Here is a 25,578-nt window from a genome sequence, read left to right as displayed (position 1 = left end):
AGATGCAATGTAAAAATTCTTTGTAGTATAAACTTTGGAGAGAAATCCAATAAGATTCTCCAATATATATTGATAGAAAAAGAAGAGCAGCTGCTGAAATTTACAGTTCCTTGAGCTAACTCATGTAATGACACTAAGATGCTATTTCCACAATCCTAAAACATGTGTTCGCCAATAACCTAGAATGTAAGAAGCTTCAATCTAGCACAGCATCAGGAATTGGCGGTTGCCAAACCAGAGAGCAAGGACAAGTAATATTTCTCCATACCAGATTCATCAGCAAAACTTTTAGCTTCATAAGAGCATAAGATTGCTGAGTTTGAGTAAGCAGTTTTCCAAAATGTGAAGAGTAATCATGTTAGGTTATATCATGTCATATCTGAAAATCTATCACACCCAGCACGATTCTTAGCAGCCTTTATAGCATTCAAGAACGGGAGATGGTCTTATTTTGATGATGAAGATCCTGATAGCGTATTTCTGAGATCTCTGTGACTTACAGGAACTACTATGTCAGTAACCTTCTTACAAAAAGCTGCTAATGGAGCTTTAACCTGTTGAGAAGAGTAAGAATTTGAGCTACTCTATTGCCTTTGGTCTTTGATATCCTCTTTGGAATCTAAATAAAATCAGTTTTATTAACTCCTTAAAGGATAAACAATAACAGCAGTCGTGTCTCAGTAAGTTCCAGGATTACCTTCTGCTGAATTTGCTCCAACTATGTGACTCTGGCTTCCGATATGAGAGTTTGGGCGTGTGGCACACAACCATGTTCTATCCTCTTCATATTGGTGCTCTGAAGCAATGGGAATATGCCAGTGGCCGCTCCCTGATTCCTGTTCAGAGCCAGAATTCAAAACAATAAATACAAATATTAGACTAAAAGTTTTATTATCTGCAGCAAAGATAGATTCTAAGAAGATTCTAACCTGGATAACAACAGAACATGGTGGTGGCATGTGAAAAATAGGGCCAATTTCTGAGAAGCTAAACCGAACCTTCAAACAGAAAACAGAGAAAATCAATGAAACCTCTACTAAAAGATATGTATTTTTCCTTCTTGAGAGAAAAATGGGATAAAATTTCCTCGATAAATTGAAGCGAGGTGTAGTAGAACAGTAGTTAATCACTTAGGCATCCCTCAGGTCTTGTAACAAAATGATTTCAGTCTTGATTAAAAAAGGTTCATTTGAGTTTGCAAAGCTTTGATCACCTGGTGCCTTTCTTTCCATTTAGGAAAGAAGTCATTTCCTAGGAGCTGGAATGTATGGTCTCTCATCTCGTCATTAGTCACAAGTAGACACTTAAACTTTATAGCTGCATACAACCAGTACCTGCAAAACCAGTAATTAATAACACCAATTTAGAGCATGTAAAAATGTGGAACGTCAATTGCTCAAAAAAGAATTTCTAGAGGACATAGACACAAACTATCCTAATGAGAAACAACTAACTCACCAATCATCATTTGATCCAGTTGGTGTCGCATAAAGTGCATCAGCATTTTTCCATTTTTCAACATATTCCTTATTCATAGGTTTATCTAGCTTGCTTCCAGTAACTCGCCTATTGTGCAGAACGATGAGTGGCCACTTTCTAGAAGGAAGCATTTGGCGCAACCCATTCACAATAGCATTTACCTGCAAGCAACATAACCTAGGTCAGAGCAAATAATCTATAATGATGGAGGAAGATAGAATTTCAATCAAACGGGGGAAAAGTTGGTATAATACATGCCTTCCCAGGTTGGAAGTTTCTCTGACTGAAGAGACCGACATTAGCTGCATCCACTACAGCCTCAAATGGACCATAGTAGTCTAGCCACCTCTGCAAGGAGCATTCCCAATCAAAAATCTGTGTAATAAACCGTTACATAATGGAAAAATATAGAATTGCTACGAGTCCCATACTTGAAACTTTTGGAAGCTAGAATGCTTCTCTCTCTTTGCTGCTATAGCTGCAACTGATTCAGCAAACCTCTCTGTTTCATCAGGATCAAGGTCAATCAAGGCCAACTTTTCCCCGCAACATCTACATAAACCATCAACTCCGATGGAAGTTCGTGAGACACTCCATTTTCCTCTACCTAACCATCCTTTCCCATGCCACCCACCACCAACATTTTCCATTGTTTGAGTAATCATATCATGATCCCACTTTCTTTTCCCAACTCTCGATGCTTGTTTGCTATTAAACCATTTTTCAATCAAATCTGCAGTAGAAGGTGAGACATACCTCACCACTGTTCTAAGCTTATGCAACACATAATACACTCGGTCAGCTTTACCAGCTTCAATGCTTACTCTAAGAAGGGCCTCCAGTTCAGGCTCTTCTGGATAAACTCCATTCTCCAACATGTGTTTTTCAACTGCAAAGGCTTTCTCAATATCTCCATTGCTGGTGAAAACAGATAAAGCAGGACCATAAGACCTCAATTTTGGGGTTATCCCAATTGAAATCATCTCCTTTACCATATCAAAAGCCTTGTCTCCGTCACCCACGCCCATTGCCATTCTAGCAACTGAAGTCAAAGCAGCCTCATTCATCTGCACCTTATCCAAGCACATTCTCTCATAAATTTCAAACCCTTTTTTACGGGCAAACTTCCTTACATCATCACTTACCCTAATCTCATTTACTTCTAACTTTTGAGTTTGATCCTTTCTATCTCGAGCTTCATCATCTATATCATCGTCTTCCTCCTCACCAGAGTCATTTGTCCCATCTAACTTTTGAGAGGGAACTGCATCTAAACTCCTACTTCCACTACCACTTTTAGCCGGTCGAACAACCCCCATTGCAGCACTAGAACACAGATACAAGAGCACAGTATAATGGTACTGCCCCATCTTTATCCCTTGCTTAACTGCCGAATCATACAGCGAAATTGCACCCAAGACATCACCCCTTTTGGAGCACATGTCCAAGCTATTCCTCATATGAAACTCTGGTGAATTAACAATACACTTCTTAGACAATTTCTCCTTTTTCTTTACCTTAGGAGCATCACCACCATCTCTAATGGCACCTCTATCTACACTCCTATTAACAACTTTCGACATCGAATTAGCATCTCTAACACTTCTAGAAGAAACCCCAGAACCCTTTTGACCCTTTTTTTCAAAACCACTATTATCTCCCTTAACATCCTCCACATTACTTTTTATAGCAACTTTTCCCACAATCTCCTCCATTTTTCTCTCCCACTTTCTACTTCCCCTCTTAGCAGAAGAAATTTCAGACCCATTTTCACTTCTTTTCCTAAAATTCAATTTCCCACCAGAATTCCTATTATTCTTGCCATAATCTACAAACCCTCCCCCATTTTTTTCACCCTTTTGGACAGAAGATGAATACCCAGAACCCAAATTATCACTAAAATCTCTAAAATCTACAGTTTCAGTTGAAGAATTACAGTCCAATCTAGAGGAAGATTTAGAATTAACAGGGCTAATGACAGTCACAGGAGCATTAACCAAAAAGAAAGGAGATAACTTGAATGGAGGAAGGGCATGTTTGGGAGATGAAGATGCAAAAGAATGGTGGGATTGGGGAATTGAGGAAGTAGAGAAAGACTTACAGAGAGTATGAGAGAGAAGTTCCCGCCGTTGTAGTGTGTTGAAGGAAGAAGCCATTTGTGGCCGTTAACTCATCTTGCTGCTTGGGATGACATTCGTAATTGTAGTATTCTATCATATACTTCTTCGGTTTCAATATGCGAGTACTCACTATCCTATTCTACTACGCTAAGGACTTGTCTCTTCATCTCAAATGGTTATTTGGTTTGATTTTATTAAGGTCTGATCTGGTTATTTGGTTTGATTTTTATTAAGGTCTGATTTGGTTATTTGATTTGAATTTTTATTATCGGGTCTGATTTGATCTGATTTTTTATAATCGGGTCTGATTTGATCTAATTCATTAATTTGACTAAAGTTTTGACCTTATTTTAATACGAGTACTGATCTATAAAGAAAAACATTATCAAAATGAATCTTGTTAGATATGTCGCATTATGAATTTTTCAAATATGTAATCTTCATAATTTTAATAAATAAAGAATAATTAAAAGTTCTGATCGAATATGAATGTTTTTTATTTGGTTTGAATTTATTAAGGAATATGTAATAAGTATCTTAAACAAGTTGAAGAGAACAAATCCTAAGTTTAGTCTTGTGGAATAGAATGCACTTTCTAATCATGAGGTTAGAGGTTCATTCTCTTCTAGTGACAATTTGGGAATCTGGGTAAAAAAAAAAAATTGTCTAGCTTGTTAGTAACATCATTTGTATAGCCGAGCTTGTAAAAAATTACTTTAACTCAGTATTCCCACAAGAAAGGCTATTTTCCAAGTGTTAAATTACGTTTTTTTTTTTCAATCTATGTCCAGTTTAAATATCGAGTGCAACTCATTGTCATACGAAATACTCTATTCGTTTCATAATATTTTTCTAATTTTGACATTTTTTTCTCCCAAAAAATAGTAGTTCTTTCATTTATTGCATCATTTGTCTTTTAAAAAAGTTTTAAAATATTACACCATATCTATTTTAGAAAACAAGTACTCCGTATTTGTGTATACAATACAAATACCCAATATATATTTACTTTAAAGCTTGATTCTTTATTTAGGTTTATATCACATGGATAATTTTGTACTTTTACGGTTTTACCCCTCTCTTTCTCTTCCTTTTTCTCACTAGAAAAAAAGTTAAATGATGCATTAATTACGAACGAAGAAAGTAGGCTTTTCAAGCCATTTAACTTCATCATATCTATTGGGAAGGGATCGGGCAGCAGATTATGTTGCCTCTCTCGACTATTCAACTTCGACTCATCAAGATATGGATCCGTTTCTAGATAGTAAATTTTCTTATTTTTTTACTCCTTGATAGATTAGGGAATGGTCTTGTAAAAAAACGTACCTAATCTCTTTCATGAATTTTACTTTTAAAAAAAGAAAAAAGAAAAAAAAAAAATCGTGCTTGACCAAAAATTATACTATGTAGCTAAAATTAAATTACAGCTGCCCAAAACCCACAACAAAAAACAAAAATTGGCTGGGTCAGATCAAGCTTAAAATTTGGGCCTAAAACCTGACCTAAACTTGAACAATTTTTGGGCCAATTTGGGTTGCATAAGATCAGGTCTAAAATTAAAGGTAATTATCTCACAGACTACGAGTACGAGTATATAAGTTGTAGACGGGTATGAGTATGTTGTAGGATATATCCGCACCCGAATCAATAACTTTTTGGTGCAACAGGTCATACTGTATGGCAGGGATTAACTGAGTTTTTTTAGTTTTATTTTTTGTTTTTTGTTTTTTATTTTTATGGGTTATCTGAGCTCTTCAGTTAAGGGCTACCCAAGTTATTCGGTCAGGGGTTACTTGAGGGTTATGGACAGGGGTTACTCGAAGGGTTCACTCGGTCAATGGTTACTTGAGGGGTTACTCGAGTTATTTGGTCAAGGGTTACTCGAGTTACTCAGTTAGATTTACTCGAGGGGTTACACGGTCAGGGGTTACTCAGTTAGGGGTTACTCGAGTTACTTGATTAGGAGTTATTTAAGGAGTTCAGTCACGGGTTACTCGAGTAATTCGATCGGGGTTACTTAAGAAGTTCGGTTAGGGGTTACTCGAAGGTTCAGTCAGGGGATACTCGAGGAGTTACTCGGTCAGATGTTACTTGAGGGGCTACCCCGGTTAGGATTAATTTAAGTAACCCCTAACAGAGTAGCTTGAGTAACCCCAACAATTCGAGTAATCCCTGACCAAGTTATTCGAGTAACTTCTGCCGCACGGTACAACAGGTGACATACAAAAAATTATATTTGCCAATAACCTTAATTTTAATACAAGTATCTATCATAAATAAACACCACATAAGTCCCGCCACTTGTAAAGCACTAGATCCATAAAGCTGGAAGTTGGTAAGTAAGGGCAACTGTTTTCTCTACTTTTATTGTTTTTTCATAAAAAAGCAACAAGGAAGTTAATGCATCAAAGCAAAGTCTACACAAAATAAGAGAAATAGAAATAGGTTTTTAATCACCCAATACAATTCAAATTAATAATTGAATTAATTTAATACCAAAACTGACAAACTAACTAGTGAGGTGTTATATGTATGAGCAATTAGTAAAAAGAGCTTAATCCCATATTCTTTGCTTAATTGTCTCATTTTTAGTTAGCCCCTCTTCTTTCCATGTCCCACCTTTTTTTTCTCCCCCAAAAACCATATTATATATACAACTATATTTATTTATAACCTATGCTTTTCATTCACCTTATTTCTCTTTGCTTCTTCCTTCTCCTTTTGAACAACAACACACAAATTTATAGTAGAGGAGAGCTAGCTAAAGAGTTTGATAATGAAAGCTTCATTAATGACAACAAAAACTCTCCTTCTACTCCTTAATTGTCTTGTAATCATGGAATTAATCAGTCATCTTATGTTAATTGAAGTTTACGGGGCAAACAATAATAATCTTCGCAACAAAAATGATCATCATGATTATATTAGAAGAAGAATGCAGGGTATTAAAGATTCTATTTCTTCACCACCTTCCTCATTAATCTCTCCTTCTCCTACCCTCGCTCCCTCCTCCTCGGTAAGTTTTACTTTAATAATAATTGGTTGCGCTACATAAGATATGATATACAACGGTTGCACTGAATGGGGTACGATAATGATAATGATGGTGCAGGGTTCGGTAGGGAGCACCCGTGTTTATCACGTGTCGACATATGGGGCAGATCCAACGGGGAAGAGTGATAGTACGGAAGCGTTAATGAAGGCGCTTTCGGATGCTAGTAAGAGTATAAGCAATGGTGTGCTAATAGATGGGATTAGTAATCTTGGTGGTGTACAAATTAATCTTGATGGTGGGATTTACTTAATTAGTCGTCCTCTCCAATTTCCTACTACCAACATTGGTAATATTGTGGTACGTTCATTTTTTTTACTTCTTTATTATTCTGTACTATTATTTCCGTTTTATATTATTTATAATGATTAAACATTTTTTATGTCTTATCGTTACAAATAATATATTACGGAGGTAGTCTTATGGTTGTTTTTTTTTTGGAAATGTCTAATGCTAATTTAAATTCGGATTTGATTAAATGTTTTGTATTGAGTCGTCAAATCAAGGAGCGTATATAGTACGTGGTACTACTAATTTACTTTTGTTGTAGTAAGGAGTGGTACAGATTTATTAGGGAAGGTTTTAGATATTTTGGTGAGTGAAACAACTTTTTTCTAAGGTAAAAAGTAGTGTGTAATGACAATAGATAGATTCTTGAATTTACTCTCGAAAAATGAGGTTATATGTTCAATGATGGATCGGACACAAGCCAGGAGCGAAAATTATTGGTAAAAATGTTGAGCTACTAAGCTTTGACGAATATATACATAAAGATAATGTATCTATACTACTATTATGAAGTAGTGATCCAATCAAATTGGACTTAATTTTGGACAAAGGGGTTACTATATGAAGTAGTTACGTGTTCTATGTTTACGAAATGTATTAGTTTTTGTTTTGATTGTATGTTTTTTTTCAAAAAAGCCTAACATTTTGGAGATATTAGTGACGAAAATGACTCATAATCTTTTGGTGTTATTATCACAATTATGATAGTTTGATATAAGGAGTAATAAAAACGCACAAATTAGAACAATCTTCAGTTTGACGGCAATAATCTAGCCATCAATCTATGATGTATTATTTGACGACAACTATTTGGGTTAGTTGAATGTTGGAATTATTACTGACTTTGCAAGATAGAGTAATTGTTGGACTTTAATGAGCTCTTTACTTGTTCATGTTTTTGGTCTGACGCAATTTATTCATGGTTTCATTTATTCTACTTCACCTGCTTCAGTCAAATGTGAATAAATTAAGGAAATTAAAGAGGTCATTTGGTAAAATAACTTAATTTTCTTGATCTTCTTAGCAATAATTCTTACGTCAAAGAATTTGGTGTGGAAAACATGTACAATTTGATTATGCGGTGTTTTAAGATAAGAAAACTATAAATTGTTACTATGTATAAGAATTCAACAAGTTTTACGGAGTATTTCTTTTTATTTGTCTCATTTGCTTAAGAAACTCTCATACGGAGTTTTTTTTTTAGCCCAATAAGGCTGGCAAATGGATGAGAAATTTTTTTTGTTGGATCTCGCAAAATAATCACAATATACTCTCTTAACTTGTTGTGGTGAAAACTTCATTGTACATGGAGTAATCAAGAAGTAAAGCATCGTGCTCATAATTTTAGCATCACGGGCGAAGCAAGAAAATATGTCTATATGTTGGAAAGGACAATGATTTATTTTGTTTTATTTTTTTATATGCATAAAAGTGTTCCTTTGCGTCCTTTTCAATTTTTTTAAAAAACGATTTAGAATTTAACCTAAGATCTCGATAAAAATATGAAAAGACTAATTTACCCTAAACTAATTTGATTATAAAAAACAAAATAAATTGATGACTTTTTTTAGCTACTTAGATTTAAAACTTAGTTAACAGATTAATCAAAGGATCTTTTATAATATTGAAAACATTTTTCAAGAAAAATTGGAGCAAGTGTAGTTTCTAGAAAACCATGCTTGGAAATAGAGTTGTTAGATTCTTGAGTCCATGAGTCTTGCAGTGAACGACGGCTGGACTAAAAAAATACGAAGTATGAAAGTCTAGGAGTTGTAGTTGAACTATAAGTGCACTTTTCTCTATAATTGAAGTTTCTTCTAGTGACCTTGTCTTCTTCCACCTTATGTTTCAAAGGGTAACATCAAATTATTTAGATTTGATGCTCAAATAATAGAATTTAGGAGACCCGAATAGTGTTACATCAATAAAAATGTTAGGTGTATGTTTTTTTCCGACCGAATTTAGCTAAATTTACATTATTAGACCTGATTGGACTTGATTAACCTAATTTCATCTTATTGACACCTAGTTAAACTATTCGAATGCACAAGTTTATTACTATTCGTTCTATTATCTTGAATAAGATGTCTCATTGTCCCAATTTCGTGCATTAGGGATTTGATAACATCTTGCAAATACTAAGGTAATGATCATGTGTCAATTACTATTATTATATGATCATGCTTTAAAAAATAAAGCTCTCAAATAATTAAATAACATTACATAATTAGAAAAAGTGTTTCATTTTTTATTTTTTTAATAATAATTTTTATTTGACATGAATTATTTTAAGGAGTATGTGAGTATAACAATAAACCTCAGACAGATGAAATATACGTTAAAAGAATACTTTTTAAATAACTAGATTGTCTAGACATAAAGGTGCTTGAAAGATGAAAAATAAATACATGGAGTATCAAGTTGGTTCACACATGCCATGTTGAATTTGTCATAGAAAGTAAATTCCTTTTTCTAAAGTAAGCAATTCATTCCTCGAGCAGAGTATATCTGTTGAACAACTATATTGAACAATCTTTCAATAGTTAGCGTAATTCAAACTTGTTATTAATTGGCACAAATATCACCTAATTATTACCAAATCTTATGAGTAGTTTGTTGTAACGCATGCATTCAAAGTTTTTTATTTTATAGATGATCGAATGCATTGATATTTGAAGTAATTATAAGTGTTCATTGCATTGAAACATGTAGCTTATAAAGCTTCGTTGTAAGCATATTAGGTTTCTTTTAATTTTGTTTAATTGCTAAAATAGAGATCATGGATTTCATGATCTTGGCATTTGAGATCTAATTTTCTTGTCTAGATTTAGGAGCTTTATTAGATGATTCATTGGAACTGTAGTATAGTTTGTTATCGCCATAAAAGTTACAAGAAGGTATCTTCAGTTAAATTTTAAATTATATATTATATACTTCGTACTCTAAAATATGTATCACTCCAAGATTAGAGCAACAATTCGGTCGTTTTCATTTTTCAATTAGGATTTGCTCTAGCCTCTTTAGGGGTTATAACTTCCTTGGTCGCCCTTGTTATCACCTTAAGAGTTACAAGAAGATTTCTTTGGTTAAATTTTGGATTAGACATTTTATACTCCGTATCACTTTAAGATTAGAGTTACTAAAATGCTTGATCACTATAAGTGATTTATCGTTGCTTATCAAATGACAAATGTAATATATTACTATAAATTACGGAGTACTTTGTATGAAATTTTTTCACCTAACATGACACTCAAAATGTACGGATTTGCCCCTCTTATGTATAATCCACTTGATTTTCTTTTCACATTGGGGGGAAAAACATTGAATCTTTAATTACATATCTACTTGAATTTGACTATTATTGACCAACTTCATATGATTTTCTTCAACAGATGCATGGAGGAACTCTATTAGCATCAGACAATTTTGCAACGGATCGATATCTTATTGAACTTTCAGCATCACCCCCTTCTCAAATCAGTAAAGAAAACACAACTTCTACAACAGATCAAAACCTTAGCAGCTCATCCTACAACTTTGAGTACATAACATTCAGAGACCTTATGTTAGATTGCAACTATAAAGGCGGTGGCATTGCTGTTATAAATACTCTTAGAGTTAGCATAGATAATTGTTACATTGTTCATTTTATGTCCGAGGGCATTCGAGTTGAGAGTGGACACGAAACTCTGATCCGAAGCTCCTACTTAGGCCAGCATATCACAGCCGGGAATGATCCGGGTGAAAGAAACTTCACAGGCACAGCAATTACCCTTATGGGAAACGACAACGTTGTGAATGATGTTGTAATATTTTCAGCTAATACAGGGATCATAGTATCAGGGCAGGCTAACCTTCTGTCCGGGGTGCATTGCTATAACAAGGCAACCGGGTTTGGAGGAACCGGAATCTATTTGAAGTTAGCTGGTTTAACCCAAACAAGGATTGTAAATTCGTACTTGGATTATACCGGCATTGTTGCAGAAGATCCAGTACAACTTATTATTTCTAACAACTTCTTCCTAGGAGATGCATACATTAAGTTTAAGTCTGTCAAGGGTGTTGCAAATGGTGTCAATATCGTCGACAACATCTTTGCAGGGTCCGGAAATGGGATCGACATTGTACAATTAGATGGTCCCTTTGGAGATGTTGATCAAATTCTAATTGATCGGAATAATGTCAAAGGGATGAATGCTAAGGCTACCATAGCAAAGTCAGCAGTTCAGGGGAATGGAAGCACTTACACTGCAGACTTTAATGGGATTCTTTTGTTTCCAAATCTCATAAAACATGTGCAGTATACACTAAGTACGAGTGGGAATGCCTTCCCAAATTACGCTTTGCGTAATGTGTCACAAAATCGAGTGGTTATCGAGTCGAGTGTGGCTGCTCCTACAAGTGTTTATGTCATGGTTGATCAAGGATTTGGAGGTTGATTGTAGTACCTAATTGTTATCTGTGGTACCTGAGCAGTTCAATTAGGCTCCCATAGTCTAGTACAAAACATAAAGTATCATTAGATTTGGTCACTACATCACGAGTCAACGTTATGCGCGATCAAGAGTATAAAATTGTATTTTCTGAGCTCTTTACAAAAAATTGTACTTAAAGAGATGCACATAAATGGAAGAACTATGGGAAGAAGTCAAGGCAAGGAGAATTTTGTCACTAGTGGATTTTAAGTGAGGATTAAGGCAACCTTACTTCTTGTTTAGTTACTTCTAATTAACATTTAATCACATTTGAAACGTCTTTATCATGTAGAAAACAGAGCAGAAATTGTATTGAAATGAAAGCATTAATTTTCTTGGGAAGTATAGGCAATGCAACATAGTAAAAACATTTTTCAAGCATCTCAAAGAAATCATTCCGTCCTATATTATATCCTAGGAGTTCCAATAATATTATGCTACTAGATCTAAATTTTGATCAAGAATGATTTTAACAAAAATTGGATCACTAAAAATACTACTCCGTATCATAAAACAATCATCAGGTAGAAACATGTCAAAACAACAGCTCCCTCCATTTCAAAATAATTGATCGATTTCTAAGTTTCGTAAGTTAAAGTTTGTTCACTTACCAGTACAAAAAATCAAACACCAGTGAGCTCGGATTCTTTGTGAGTCTCAATAGTGACATCACTAATAGGATAAGCAACACAAGTGAGAACCCACCCTTCAGCCATCTGCCCATCATCCAAAAAGCTTTGATCTGATTGGTCTACACTACCAGAAGTCAACTTCCCGACACATGAGGAGCACGCGCCTGCCCGGCATGAGTAAGGCAAGTCCACCCCATTCCCTCCTGCAGCATCCAAGATGTACTCATCATCGTCGCACTGAAATTCCTGGGTACCTGAAGGTGTAATCAAGGTAACCTTATAGGCAGCCATCGCGGTCATCCTTCCCCCACGAGCACCAGCCTTGAGCCCAAACACGGCCTGGCCAATGCTGGTTGGGAGTGCTGCCATCATTGGCGGATTTTGCTGTTTTCGTGCCAGCGTAGCTGCTACCATTGTTGTTGCTGCTGCTGCTGCCATTACTACTAATTTTGGCACAGGATTAATGAAAAGGTTGGCTTGTGCTGAAGGATGTAGTAGTAGAAAGGTGAGGTCTGTAAGACTTGATAAGAAAGAGTTTGGATGGGTGCTAACAGATCCACCACATGGCGGGTTGACGTGGAAGCTGACTCACTTATTATCTGGTGTGTGGTTGGTTAAGGTTTCAAATTGGAGTCTGCCTACCATACTTTCATTATTGGCACTTTGGCATTATGCAGAGAAGCACCCCACTCTTGCGCGTTGTTCTAATACAATACACACACCATCACTTTATTCACTTAGGTGTGCAAATGATAATCGGTGATCCACAAGTTTTTTTTTTTTTTTCCTAATCATAAAAAAACTTAATAAAATACAAATAAAGGAAAAAAAAAAAGAAAATGATTTTACCCATTCCAATATCCTGTGTTTACTCGAACTCGAGTACCCATGTCCAACACGAGTACATGTTCAAGTATACGACTCGACTATTTTTGTGAAAATTTTCAATGGTTTTCAACTAAAATGAAGTGTCCAAGTGTCCTATTCATGTGACTCATATCAAAATATCAAGGGTCCAATATAGGTAGTTAAGGTAAAATAGTTAAGGTGAAAAAAAAAGTTTGATAAATTTATAAAATGCAAGACCAACTAGTATTACTACATTTTTTTTGTTTTTTCACTTATATATGGTATACTTTACTTGTTATTATGTGGATGTTCATTACAACTTACAAGAGAGTCCATGTGATGTAATACAGAGAGAAACTGAATTAAATTGGGGTGATTTGGGATTTAAACGGCCAAAAGTTACTATCTAAAAGGAAATGAAACAATAATTTTAAAGCACATAAGGATGTGGAAAACTAAGTAAGGAATTAACATGATGCATTGATTAATATATCACAATAGGCTGACTTAAGACCATAGCCGTAATAAACCCATTGCCAAATTGAAAGACTCGTTACTTGAACCAAACTCAATTCAAATGGCGCGATTGTGACCCAAATTACAAATTTTAATAAGTCATGCTACCTTAAGTTTACAAATCAGTGAAATTACTATTATTAAGCATTCATCAAATAACTTCTAATCTCAACAAAACAAGGATCCAATATTTTGCAACATAGTTAACCTAAGCCTCAATTTCAGCAAACAAGTTTTTCACTTTAAAACAATTGATCCAGATCATTGCAGCAAAACTTGTTTTTCCTCGGGAATCAAGATGCAACAAACATGTTACCTAAGAACTTTCATCCCTTGGATCCATCATCCGTGTATAGACTCCCAACAATAATCATGGGTATACTGCAAATTTACTGATTCTTTCAATATCTTGTAAACGGCAATGACATTCTCAAAGTGAATTTATAGTTCTTCCAAAAATCACCTCCACTAAGTTTCAATCTTGAACCACAAATCTGACCATGTATCAGTCATGACAAACTTTAACTTCACATGTACGGTGAAAACTGTAAGAGACCTAAAACTAAGGTACAAACCAGTTTACCTCAGGTCCTGAACCATAAGTCTAAAGCACAATCCTTTGAAGTGTGTTCACATATGTGTAACTTGAAAAACATATAAATAGTTTCCTAAACCTGCACAGTTTTTCAGAACAATCAGGGAAACAAAAAAAAACCCAACCCCATGATCACTAAGGCAGGGTAGATTAAGTAACGGCAAAGTAGAAGCAGCTTTGACTAGAATTGTTGGAAGGAAGAGGGGGAGGGGGTGAATAGACAAAGTCAAGGCTTTTGAGTTGTTAATGGGGTCAATGAAAGAACAATATTCAATCATACGGAAGGACGTTTCTTGGATACTCTAAAGCTGAACAGAAGAAGAAAAGAAATTAGAACACCTACCAAACCCACTGGCTTGCGTGTTGTGCCATTGCTTGAAAGCTCTTAAAAGGATGCTCATTCAGTAGACAAATAGATTTCCTATGAGGAAGACACCAGGCCATAAAGATGGATAGCCAGATATCTACTGGTCCACTATACTTCCGCAATACACTGCTACTATCCTGGAAACAGCAATGAGGGGGCAAAACTTACAAAAGCTTATAAGATACATTTGTCTATAATTTGAAGGGGGGGAAAATTACCAGTTCCCATGCTTCAAAACTATTTTGCTGAGAATCAAGTAATACCTTTCTGTTACAATACAAAGAAACCTTTAAATTTAGACTACCTATCATTCATCCACTTAAAGTCTAAAACAAGTATGAGTAAAATTTTGGACTTTCAAGTGAACATATGATGCAATTACACTAAATAGAATAAGTTTTTAGAATAAGCAGATAGACAAAAGTTTTGATCCATGTATCAAGACAAGCGTTGAAAGCTAAGAAACAAAACATGAACTAATACTCAAATGCAGAATAGAAAAGTATACGACAATGTCGACAAAATATCAATGAATGCAAAAGATATAGGTGCTGCACATTATAAAGATGGAGAATAAGCCAAAGTGACCATTAAATTCTTAAAGGTGGTTGATGAAGTCACCTTATTCCAAAATGTACATCTCGGTGATTACAATGACCAGAAACTCCATAACTATCAAATGTAATTATCTGCAAATTTCAACAAGAGATAAATGGAGAATAACAACACTGAATATACAGTAGAACCATTTCCTTTTATAATTTTTTTTTTAAAAAAAAAAAAAAAAAGAAACACCTGACAACAGAAAATGTGAACAGAAAGATTCAGAATTTCATTTGAATGATTACAGAAAAAATATATTTAAGTTCTAAAAACATGCAAAGCCACAAAAGATAGAAAGATAAATCTCACTGTATCAATGCCATGAGATCTGATGTTATCTTCAACAATTTTTGCAATTAAGGTGTGGTTCCACACTTTGCCAAACCCATCCTAGTCACAGCAAGAAGGAGCTATAACATTAGAAAGTACCATTTAGCTGTACTACTATAAAGTCAAAATATTAGGATACTTTTGCTTATCAAACCTGAAGCTCTGGATGGTCAAGGACAACCACTTGTTTCAGAGGAACCTGCACAAAGAGAATGATATCAAGCTCACATATTATGTTTTTGAACAAGGTCTACACCAGTAAAGAAACTACCTTGCTCAAGAAGTAAAATTTTATCACCACAATTCCAGTCATCCTTTATAAAGTTATCACCAACTATCAACATTAGATGCAAAATGATATCTTTGCCTCTAGTGGCTACACCATTATGGAGTCAAATCATAAATATATGCAAACAATCACAAGGAGGCAGAAAACTTTTTCAGGTTCATGTAGGTAGCAACTCACAGATAGGATAACAATAAGCCAAACGCAAAATATCACCTTTAACATGGAGCAAGCCTTGTAGAGCTCATCTTTCCTAATTTTTCCCATCCCATCAGCATTGCCTATATATATATATATGAAAAAAGAAAAATTTGTAACTCTGTACAAGAAAAGGATTAAATTGAATACTACAATTTCCTTTCCACCAAAGATCAAAGTAAAATTGGATAAAAAGAAAATAATAAGCAGAAGAGAACAAAAGCAAAAGTCTGAGAGGCGTGAAGAAATATGCATTTGAAGAGTATGTTCGGAAACAGCTTCTTTGACTCTTCAATAGCTAGGGGGTAAAGTTGTGTGCATTTGGCCCCCCATAGACTTTCTATTGGAAGCTTAACCAGAAACAGACATTCCAAGTGAATTGAAACATAATTAAAAGCTACTAGGTACATCCAAGATCTAGAATAAGAGTAGTCAACCAACCAAAATATAAAGCAGGCAAAAATGACGCTAAAGCTCAAGATGAATATCTAGGGGTTGTCTGTAACTGTTCACTAACTAAGAAAGTCACAAGATGTTGCAGAATCTTAAATACATGCTTGTGGGTCTGAGCACAAAGTCCTAAAGTTGTAAACTGAAAATATAGCATTACCAGTAGATAAGCATAAGATGTGAATATTATGCCCTCTTGATGTCAGATAGTTAATTGTCGGAGTGAAGAACCTGAAATAATAGCAAACAATCAACATAAGTAACATGATACAGAAGTATAATTTGTATAGTGGCATGCTCAAACAATGTGGGATCAAAAACAAACTCAAGTGACCCTTTAAACTCTGGTCACTCTTTGGGGGCTATCCCTCTTTCTAATTTACACAACAAACAACACAGCAACAAAAGTTTTCAATGATAATTACACTCCAATGCTTCTTCTAGATGTCGGAAAGTGCATAATTGAATGATCAAAACCTGTCATTTCATAGTATATACAAAAACCATTTCAAACCATGACAAGAAAAACAGATCGACTTACATAGACTCGTCATCAGGATGTGCAATCACGAGCAAGACATTCCTCTTGTGTAGGGTATCACCTAAGTAACAAATCAATTTCCATTTCCATTACTTTACACATAGTTTAAAAGTGAAATTTCAGAATTACTATCAACAATACAAATATAGTTATTGCAAGCTATAGTAAGTTTGTACACATTCCCAATCATGTACTTGTATCATGAAACTAATTGAAATATATTAACGCTATAAATTCGGAAACGACGCACCTACCAATGTTGAAGTATTGATCTTTTGTGGGGAAGTAAGATATGTGCAATATTTTACATAAAGAGGCAATCCAAATCACAGAAACAGAGAGCAGAATTAAGAGCCAGTCCATTATTAAATCACCTGCCAATTTCAACATTATATTAGAATGAACTACACCAATTTTAACAAGATTCATATAAATTTAAAGATTATACTAACTACAAATGGGTATGTAAGTATATGATAAAAGAATCAATATACTATAATTTCTCACTGATTATAAATAAAATGGAGTTATATAAAGTCAATTTCCATCGTTAGCATTTTATTGAACAGTTAGAGTGCATTATAAGCATGCCAATCATTCAATTTTCCAACAAATATATTTCAAATGGATTTATTTTGTCAAAGATTGACGTAAAAACCTTGAATTTTGTTTCAATACAATTTCAAATAATTGTCAATGAAATGGTGAAAAATCTAAACTTGGGGAATAATCAAAACAGAAAAAAAAAAAATCACATTGAACCCAACAAAAAGAAAAGAGAAATGTAAATCCAATTGAATTGAAATGAGGAGAGAGAAGAAGAAGAGTGTAAACCTGATTTCGACAGTGATTCAGTGAATAAATTTATGATTCAAAGTTGGGGTGTTGAACTTTTGGTCGTTGTGTGGTAGTTTGGGAGAAGAGAAAGGAGGGAGATGAGGAAAAAGGAACAAGAACACAATAGAGGGCAATTTAGGGCTTGTTCTAAACTTCTAATAGATTGAAATCAGGTGTATTGAACTGGACTGAACTGAGCTAAACTGAACTGAATATTTTATAAATGAAAGAAATTAGGAGTTGAACTGAACTGAATTGAAGAGTTCAATCCTTGGATCCCTATTTTTTATTTTAACCATTATCAATATTTGGTCAAAGTTACATTTTTTTGATCATAAATCAAATATATTATAGGATATAGTATAATCATGTGATACCCCTATGACTAGGGATGATAACGGGTCGGATCTAGACTGGGTCACCATTAGTAGCAGGATATGGAAATGCACTTGCAGTAGCAAATGAATTTCAAGCTGCCTTCCCTGATCATAGTTTCAGGTCACCGTTAGTTGAACTTCACATGGTCGAAATGATAAACAACTAAACACTAACTCTGTAGCCAAAAGGTCTAAAAAATTTTGTAAGGCACACATTAAAGTCCTAGTCATTATGTGATCATATAGCATCTGTATATTTACTAATAGAGAGAAGTAGGAATGTAATTTAGGTACGGATGGAGTATCAAATTAGATAATCTAAAATTAATTGAATTCTCTTGAAAATCTATTGAATCGTTAAACAATCAATTGTGTCATAAGGCAACTAATTTTGCTTTGCCTTAATAATTTATTAATAGAACCAATTGGTTGTTGGTGTAGTGGTGATTGGGACTACACTTGGTAGGGAGGACCCGCGTTCGATCCCCCGCAACAACAATCGGGAGGGGACTGGAACCTAACCACCCAGAACTGATCCCCGAATCCGGATTAGCCCAAAGGGTGAACCGGATGGAACACCAAAAAAAAAAAAAAAAAATTTATTAATAGAAAGTAAATCATGATTTAAGCAAATCTTATCAAATTATCATATTCATGCCGTAGTCACTCCCTTACACTCGATTAAACATTGTTATCACAAACTTTTAAAAAAATCAGGTGTACAATAGTTATTCATCCATTATAAAGATAACCTAAAGTGATTAAAAGTTACCCCTTAAATGAATAAAAGTTACCCCAATATGAGTTAAAGTAGCCCAATTCAAACAAAAATTATCTACGCTTTATTAGTAAAGAATCAAATTTTAAATGACTAAAAATCAATTATTAGTGATTGAATGTAATTAAATTACCTTTATAAAACTTTTCTTGTTGTTGATTTATATAAAAATTGTATTATGTTTAAAGTTACCCAAAAAAAAACCAAAAAGTTACCCTAAAATTAGCTAAAAGTTACCCTTATACTGCTCGATGTACACTAATATTAGTGTAAACCGGATGTATACAAAAGTTTTTGCATTATTATACCTAAAATAAGAAAGAAGAATTATCTACACACTAATAATTTAGCTTAACTCAATTATGGAGTAACTACTATCTACCACATGAAACACGTACAAAATATGACATTGGTGACCCTACTATCCATGCTTGTATGATCTCCAACTTAATACATACGTAAACGACAACGCTTTAAATTTTGGTCACTCTCTTAATACTTGTATATATTTCATATCTTTCATTCTATATATTTCCCTTCTAAAGTCTCTAGCTAGTTGTTGAAGCCTTGAAGGTGGCAATAATGGCCGGAGCTCGAGTTTCCATGGAAGTCGGAAATGACGGTGTTGCCCTCGTTACTTTCTCAAATCCTCCCGTTAACGCCTTGGAAATTACAAGTTACATACAACATACTCTATCTCATTTTTATTTCGTTTTCAAGCATATATGTTGTAATTCATTTTAATTAAAATTTGTATGAACTCTAAATGACTAATGATTTTTATTTGGTTGATTTTGACGTATCATTAATGAAATTGAAAGAAGTTTATGATGAAGTTATAAGGAGAAATGATGTCAAAGCCATTGTAATAACTGGTAAGTAGTTAATTTACTCCATAATTTAGCTAAATTATTAATGTTTAGAAAATTCTTTATAATGTGTACAAGATTTTGATATAACTTAATCACGGAGTACATTTGCATGATTATATTAGTCATACACAGTAACCAAGTATAAGCCGCTTGATGGAAAGTTGGTCAGAAACTATAATTGTTTGGGAGTTGAGGGATTTCTTTTAGCTATGGCTTATGAATACGTATTAATTATTATCACTCATTTTCTCATTTTAGGTGCGAATGGAAAGTTTTCAAGCGGATTTGACCTCAAATTTATTAAGCTAGTGCAAGAGACAAGTAAAACTTAACTTTATTTGCTTACGATTTATTTTCATTTATATTAGCAATATAGCATATTAGTTATGAAATTGACTATGATATACAATTATACGTGGTACTTGGTTTAATATATATAGGGGATTTATCTATATTGCCGAAAAGATTTGCTACTCAATTGATCAACACAGTCGAAGGTCATTGCTCGTAACCAACCTTATTTACATTTTTAATTTTATTATTTATTTGTGGACGTATGGTGAATAAAATTGTACTAATATATGTATATGTAATACGTACAATACTTGCGATGAAAACATTGATTTATTGATTAATCTCAGATTCACCAAAGCCGTTTGTTGCTGCCTTACAAGGTTTTGCTCATGGAAGTGGCTTAGAATTAGCTATGGTATGTATGTGCCATTTTTCGATCTTGATTAATTACGGTAGCTTTGATTTGTATTTTTGACATAATTAGGGCAGCTTTGGTTTGTAGTGTTGAAATTTATGTTATTTTAATTACTAAAGGCTTATCGTAGTACAAAATTTTGACATTATCATATAAAATTCAATTGTGTAGTAGTTTTATGATATAACTAAGGCCCTACCTTTATTTTTTGATATATAGTTTATTAACTGTTAACGTATGTATTTTATCAAGATTCATGACTTTCATAAATATATGAATTTATAATTAGGTAATTAGTTAATTAGTTCATGGACTTTCATTTACTGAACTTATTATAATTAGCTTTTTATATGTGAGTTTAATTAGGTTAGTTGATAGAGTGATTTACGTGCAATAATAAGTAAGAAATTAAAGAACAAAAATAAGACAAAGAATACACAAGTTTTACTTGGTTCGGTCAATGTGACCTACTCCACGGGCGGGGACGATCATCCAATTCTTTGACTATAGTAACGATGTTGTGACTATTACAAGACACATCAATTAGGAGTAATAAAGGCAGACAAAACATATTACCCGTCCATTATGTTGCACCATAAATTTAACCTCGCCAATGATAAAACTAGTTGTTATACCTTGATCAAATCTCTTGACTTGTTTGTATGCTCGATCTTGACGATCATCTTGACGTACCAAGTATTTGATGAGGCATAATAATATTGTTGACTCCTCTAAAACCTTTATTAAGCTTTCCCTTTTGTTTTGTTATTGTTGTAGGCTGTGTAGGAAGATCACTCAAACCAATCAAACATATTTTCTTTCTTGCATTTTCGTACTTGTTGTACCCTTCTTGCAACTTCCGCTTTGTATTCTCCAACTTGTTGCAATATGACGAGGAATCAGGTTTAGGTGGTGATGATGACAAAGGTTGTACACTCAACTCTTTTCGACCACGTTGTGCTAATCTTGGCGGCGATGAGGACTGATGTGGTAACTCTTGATGACGATCAACACTTATGTCGTCGTCTACCCCTTTCAAATGTTTGAGGAGAACTTTCATCTCTTTGCCTTTTCCATGACGACGTTGATGATGTCGTGAAACCTCTTGATGACCCAAACTAACAACATCGTCTATTCTTTGCTTCATCGAAACACTATCAAGAACATCCCATGTTTCCTCTAAACCATCCAACTTCCTTGACGTCTCTTCCCACATAGCGGCTAGGTCCATAGTCGTTTCTTCCATGGCTATCGATCTCATTCACGTTAATTAGCGTTAAAAAGATATGAAAAGAATCAAAGGAATACTTTTCTCTCCAAGACTTCTCACTAATTTGTATGATTTATTATAATGTGAATAATGAGTAAATAGTTTAAGGAGTATTTATAACAAGAGCTAAATATAATTTGTTCATGTAATGACGGTTATGTAATAACAGATTTTATGGATTAGATTTTTGGAAACTAAAATAATATCTCATGCTAGATTGTTTAGGATTGATTAGCTAACATTTAATAATATATTTTTTTATAAAAGATTACTTTGGATAAGTAACCATTGTATTCGAAAAAGAAAAAAAAAAAAAAAGTACCCAATTATTATAAGTATTAAAAAAAAGTAACCAATTACTAAGCAACTAATAAATGTATGATTAAGATTTTATACAAAATACTACGTATTAAAAACTTGGATTAAAAGTTTACCATGACTACAAAGTACAAATTCATTGTAGCGGGCATCCATTAATTACATTATAGTAGCAATGATGGCAGTAACCTAAGTAAAATGTTTTAATATTACTCATCATTTTATTGCAATCTCATTGTAAAGAATTTTAAGCTCACCGCAACCATGATATTAGCCTAGATCGAATCAATTGCAAACTAGCTGCCCACAAAAGTGGTACCTGGTACGCTAGATTAGTCTTAGTACATACCCGATATGCAATGTGTTCGTGTATGGTAATCCTTCACATATTACTTATGATATTGAGTTTTGTATGCAGGGATGTCATGCACGAATTTCAGCTACAAAAGTACAACTTGTAATGCCAGAGCTACTATTTGGACTAATTCCGGGTCTTGGAGGTAACTCATACTCATAAATACATTTGTTTTACAAGCTAATTGCATACTCCTGCAAGGCTGCGATTTTTTTTATAAATACATTTTCGACATTTAAATATATAGGGACACAACGTCTTCCAAAGAACTACTATTATCTGAAACTTCCAAAGGCTTACTGCATATGTTTTTGGCTCAAAATCTGACATCAAAGGTACTAAATTGAATTTCTCATTGGTTGTAGCTTTTCCTTCACTGAAGTTATTTTAAAGTCACGGTTTTTTAGCTGTATGGATTATAATAGATACCAGGGGTTCGCAATGCTGGACTGATACCAAGACGTATGAAGAAAGTTGCTGTTATTGGTGGAGGCTTAATGGGTTCAGGCATTGCAACTTCCCTACTGTTGAGCAATATACATATTGTTCTGAATGAATGTAATGCTGAATTCCTTGCTAAGGGAATACAATCCATCCAAGGTAGTTTTGGATGATCATGTAGTTCTCAATCTCTCCCACTAGACGTTTGAGAATTGGATTCAGAATTCGACTCTGCCTTTTTCTATTACGTTTTCATCGAATCTTAACGTGATATGATTGGCCTGTGGCAGGTAACATCAGAGATTTAGTGACAAAAGGGAGGTTAAAAAACGAAAAGGCAGAGAAAGCACTTTCATTGCTCAAAGGCGAATTGGACTACACAGAATTTAGAGATGTTGATATGGTCATTGAGGTTAGTTCGTTGTCTCAAACTCTTTACATATCTTGCAACTTTTTAATGAAGCTTAGTTCATGTAGTATTGTAATCTCAATGAGATAAGAGGGTTCAGAACTGTGCGATCTTTCAGGCTGCTGTCGGTGGTATTTCTCTGAAACAAACAATATTTAGTCAGCTTGAGAAAGCATGCCCTTCAAATTGTATTCTAGCTACAAACACATCGACTACTGACCTCAATATAATTGGAGAAAAGGCCAATTCTCAGGAGCGCATTGTTGGTGTGCATTTTTTCAGGTTTGTTGCATTAATTTAACATTTCTTTTCAGCAGCGAGATGATTGTGCAGCTGATTTTCTAATCTGAAAGTGCAGTCTGATTGACAGTCCTATGAACACGACGCCTTTACTGGAAATAGCGAGGACTAATAAGACATCAGCACAAGTTATTCATGACCTCATTGCATTTGCAAGAGCAATAAGAAAAGTGCCTATAGTAGTTGGTACCTGTACTGGATATGCTGTGAACAGAACATTCTTCCCATACTTTCAGAGCACTGATCTTTTGGCAAACTTGGGAGTTGACATTTTCAGAATCGACAGAGTTGTTACCGACTTTGGACTGCCTATGGGCCCTTTCCAGTAATCTTCTCCACCTTGTCACCGTGTTTGGCACCAAAACTTGTTAACTTTAGTCTTCAGTGAATCAATTTAGGCCTAAGCTATGGTAATTGAACACTTCTGTTATTTTTCAGGCTTCAGGATTTTGCAGGATATGGAAATGCACTTGCAGTAGCAAAAGAATTTCAAGCTTCCTTCCCTGATCATAGTTTCAGGTCACCGTTAGTTGAACTTCTAGTAAAAAATGGTCGAAATGGTAAACAACTAAACACTAACTACCATAGCTAAAAGCTTTAAAAATTATTGTAAGGCACACATTAGAGTCTAGATGTACATAACAAATGAGTTAATAATCTTAATACATTACAAAATAAAATGATAATAGGTAAAACCAATGGAAAAGGATACTACACATATGAGAAAGGGAGCAAGCCACGACCGGATCCCTCAGTGCTACCCATCATTGAAGAATCTAGAAGAATGACAAATATTATGCCAGGTGAAAAGGTAAACATTGAGGTGACAAATTACAAGCAAAATCATAAAAAAAATGTTAGTAAATCTTTGTTCTTCTTTCTATATATGCAGCCTATATCTGTAACAGACCAAGACATATTGGGAATGATACTATTTCCAGTGGTAAATGAGGCTTGCCGCGTACTAGAAGACAGAGTTGTGGTTCGAGCATCTGATCTAGATGTAGCTTCTGTTCTTGGGATGAATTTCCCATCATATCGGTTGGTCTATCATCTAATTCACCCTGAAAATAAAGCAACAACTTTTTATTTATGATAATGCCAATTGATAAACGAATTTTGTTTATAAACGTGATAAAATGGGCTACTTGAAACAATTTTGAAGAGAAACATACGTACATTAATCAGAATATCGGTTGGTCTATCTATTAATTGATTCACCCTGAAGTCTTTTCTAGTTCATGAGAGTAGTGACACATTTTAAAGGTTAATTACTAACAATTAGTATGATTTTTTCAGGGGAGGTATTATTTTCTGGGCAGATGCTGTTGGACCAAACCACATATATAATAGTCTGCAGAAGTGGTCAAACCTTTATGGCAGTTTTTATAAACCATCACAGTTCTTGGAGAAAAGGGTTGCCAAAGGCTTGTTACTGGTTAGTGGTTAGAGCATTATCTTCATTCACTGATTGCTTTCTATAAATCATGAGATCTGATGCACAAACAATTGAGAAAATACAAGTTTATCACGCTGATAAACATGGCAAAACTGTAAATAAAGCAACAACCTTTTATTTATGATAATGCCACCTGATAAACGAATTTTGTTTATAAACGTGATAAAATGGGCTACTTCAGACAATTTTGAAGAGAAACATACGTACATTCATCACAATATAAAACAATAAAACGCATTGGATTAAGTTTTCCAAATTAACAAAAACATATTTGTATTTGTAGTTGATCATTTGTGAATTGAATGAAAAGAAGACAAAGCTGTCTTTAATGACTATTTTATTGTTGCAGAGTGCATCTACTTCATCATCAGCTTCAAGATCACAGTTGTAGATGGGGAATCAATGGATCATCTAATTTGCTGATTTCTGATGATGGGGTTTTGTTGATTGCATTGTGTGGATGTTTCGAGTTTTGATTAGTGATGTGCAGTGGTTATTATAATTATGGAGTAACTACTAACTACCACATGATACACGTACAAAATGTGACATTGGACATTGAAATTGGTGACCCTACTAGTAGCTACGGAGTATTCATTTTCAAATACTTGTGTAGTTGTGTATATATTTCAAATCTTTCATTATTCTATCCCATCAAAAAAAAAATCA

General features: G+C 34.2%; 4 protein-coding genes and 1 pseudogene across 7 annotated transcripts; 2 read left to right on the top strand and 3 right to left on the bottom strand.

The window, feature by feature from the left end:
* Positions 1-28: 28 nt before the first annotated feature.
* LOC145635564 (proteinaceous RNase P 1, chloroplastic/mitochondrial-like) lies at positions 29-3,693 on the bottom strand. Of its 3 annotated transcripts, XM_081686873.1 has the most exons (8): positions 3,581-3,693; positions 1,911-2,947; positions 1,738-1,827; positions 1,459-1,640; positions 1,214-1,334; positions 930-998; positions 698-836; positions 29-619 (listed from the first exon to the last, which is right to left on the bottom strand). In XM_081686873.1, exons 2-8 carry the CDS (start codon positions 2,937-2,939, stop codon positions 585-587), a joined length of 1,665 nt encoding a protein of 554 aa, XP_081542999.1. In that variant the 5' UTR covers positions 2,940-2,947; positions 3,581-3,693; the 3' UTR covers positions 29-584. The 3 variants fall into 3 exon arrangements, with proteins under 3 accessions (XP_081542999.1, XP_081542997.1, XP_081542998.1); XM_081686871.1 differs by having other exon boundaries at positions 1,911-3,688; XM_081686872.1 differs by having other exon boundaries at positions 29-554; positions 1,911-3,688.
* A 2,432-nt stretch (positions 3,694-6,125) lies between these two features.
* Positions 6,126-11,759, top strand: LOC145635561 (polygalacturonase QRT3-like). Its single transcript, XM_081686868.1, has 3 exons — positions 6,126-6,615; positions 6,712-6,951; positions 10,335-11,759. Exons 1-3 carry the CDS (start codon positions 6,376-6,378, stop codon positions 11,379-11,381), a joined length of 1,527 nt encoding a protein of 508 aa, XP_081542994.1. The 5' UTR covers positions 6,126-6,375; the 3' UTR covers positions 11,382-11,759.
* A 142-nt stretch (positions 11,760-11,901) lies between these two features.
* LOC145635563 (ferredoxin-2 pseudogene) lies at positions 11,902-12,669 on the bottom strand (annotated as a pseudogene).
* A 699-nt stretch (positions 12,670-13,368) lies between these two features.
* On the bottom strand, positions 13,369-17,738 carry LOC145635562 (putative N-acetylglucosaminyl-phosphatidylinositol de-N-acetylase). 2 transcript variants are annotated; one of them, XM_081686870.1, is made up of 12 exons: positions 17,619-17,738; positions 17,039-17,158; positions 16,785-16,845; positions 16,404-16,474; positions 15,812-15,876; positions 15,464-15,508; positions 15,289-15,369; positions 14,998-15,065; positions 14,595-14,643; positions 14,353-14,513; positions 13,998-14,088; positions 13,369-13,908 (listed from the first exon to the last, which is right to left on the bottom strand). In XM_081686870.1, exons 2-11 carry the CDS (start codon positions 17,145-17,147, stop codon positions 14,019-14,021), a joined length of 780 nt encoding a protein of 259 aa, XP_081542996.1. In that variant the 5' UTR covers positions 17,148-17,158; positions 17,619-17,738; the 3' UTR covers positions 13,369-13,908; positions 13,998-14,018. The 2 variants fall into 2 exon arrangements, with proteins under 2 accessions (XP_081542996.1, XP_081542995.1); XM_081686869.1 differs by having other exon boundaries at positions 13,369-14,088.
* A 1,531-nt stretch (positions 17,739-19,269) lies between these two features.
* LOC145636241 (peroxisomal fatty acid beta-oxidation multifunctional protein AIM1-like) lies at positions 19,270-25,300 on the top strand. The gene is made up of 16 exons (XM_081687744.1): positions 19,270-19,445; positions 19,576-19,651; positions 19,907-19,969; positions 20,089-20,145; positions 20,290-20,357; positions 22,364-22,445; positions 22,544-22,635; positions 22,726-22,900; positions 23,032-23,153; positions 23,269-23,432; positions 23,521-23,775; positions 23,889-24,010; positions 24,140-24,261; positions 24,343-24,491; positions 24,750-24,888; positions 25,259-25,300. Exons 1-16 carry the CDS (start codon positions 19,359-19,361, stop codon positions 25,298-25,300), a joined length of 1,815 nt encoding a protein of 604 aa, XP_081543870.1. The 5' UTR covers positions 19,270-19,358.
* The last annotated feature ends 278 nt before the right edge of the window (positions 25,301-25,578 follow it).

Source organism: Chenopodium album, chromosome 6 (assembly GCF_948465745.1).
Source record: "Chenopodium album chromosome 6, dcCheAlbu1.1, whole genome shotgun sequence".
NCBI lineage: Eukaryota > Viridiplantae > Streptophyta > Magnoliopsida > Caryophyllales > Amaranthaceae > Chenopodium > Chenopodium album.
Note: the sequence above shows the minus strand (reverse complement) of the source record. Positions and strands in the feature narration are given on the sequence as shown.

Coding starts and splice junctions, on each gene's coding strand:
- LOC145635564 (XM_081686871.1), bottom strand. CDS start 3,635: ATGGCTTCTTCCTTCAACACACTACAACGGCGGGAACTTCTCTCTCAT. Junction 999..1,213: donor AATGGAAAGAAAGGCACCAG/GTGATCAAAGCT, acceptor TTCTGTTTGAAG/GTTCGGTTTAGCTTCTCAGA. Junction 837..929: donor CATGTTCTGTTGTTATCCAG/GTTAGAATCTTC, acceptor GGCTCTGAACAG/GAATCAGGGAGCGGCCACTG.
- LOC145635561 (XM_081686868.1), top strand. CDS start 6,376: ATGAAAGCTTCATTAATGACAACAAAAACTCTCCTTCTACTCCTTAAT. Junction 6,616..6,711: donor CCCTCGCTCCCTCCTCCTCG/GTAAGTTTTACT, acceptor ATGATGGTGCAG/GGTTCGGTAGGGAGCACCCG. Junction 6,952..10,334: donor CCAACATTGGTAATATTGTG/GTACGTTCATTT, acceptor TTTCTTCAACAG/ATGCATGGAGGAACTCTATT.
- LOC145635562 (XM_081686869.1), bottom strand. CDS start 17,147: ATGGACTGGCTCTTAATTCTGCTCTCTGTTTCTGTGATTTGGATTGCC. Junction 16,475..16,784: donor CATCCTGATGACGAGTCTAT/GTAAGTCGATCT, acceptor CTATTATTTCAG/GTTCTTCACTCCGACAATTA. Junction 15,370..15,463: donor TTGACCATCCAGAGCTTCAG/GTTTGATAAGCA, acceptor TGCTGTGACTAG/GATGGGTTTGGCAAAGTGTG.
- LOC145636241 (XM_081687744.1), top strand. CDS start 19,359: ATGGCCGGAGCTCGAGTTTCCATGGAAGTCGGAAATGACGGTGTTGCC. Junction 22,636..22,725: donor CTCAAAATCTGACATCAAAG/GTACTAAATTGA, acceptor GGATTATAATAG/ATACCAGGGGTTCGCAATGC. Junction 22,901..23,031: donor GGGAATACAATCCATCCAAG/GTAGTTTTGGAT, acceptor GGCCTGTGGCAG/GTAACATCAGAGATTTAGTG.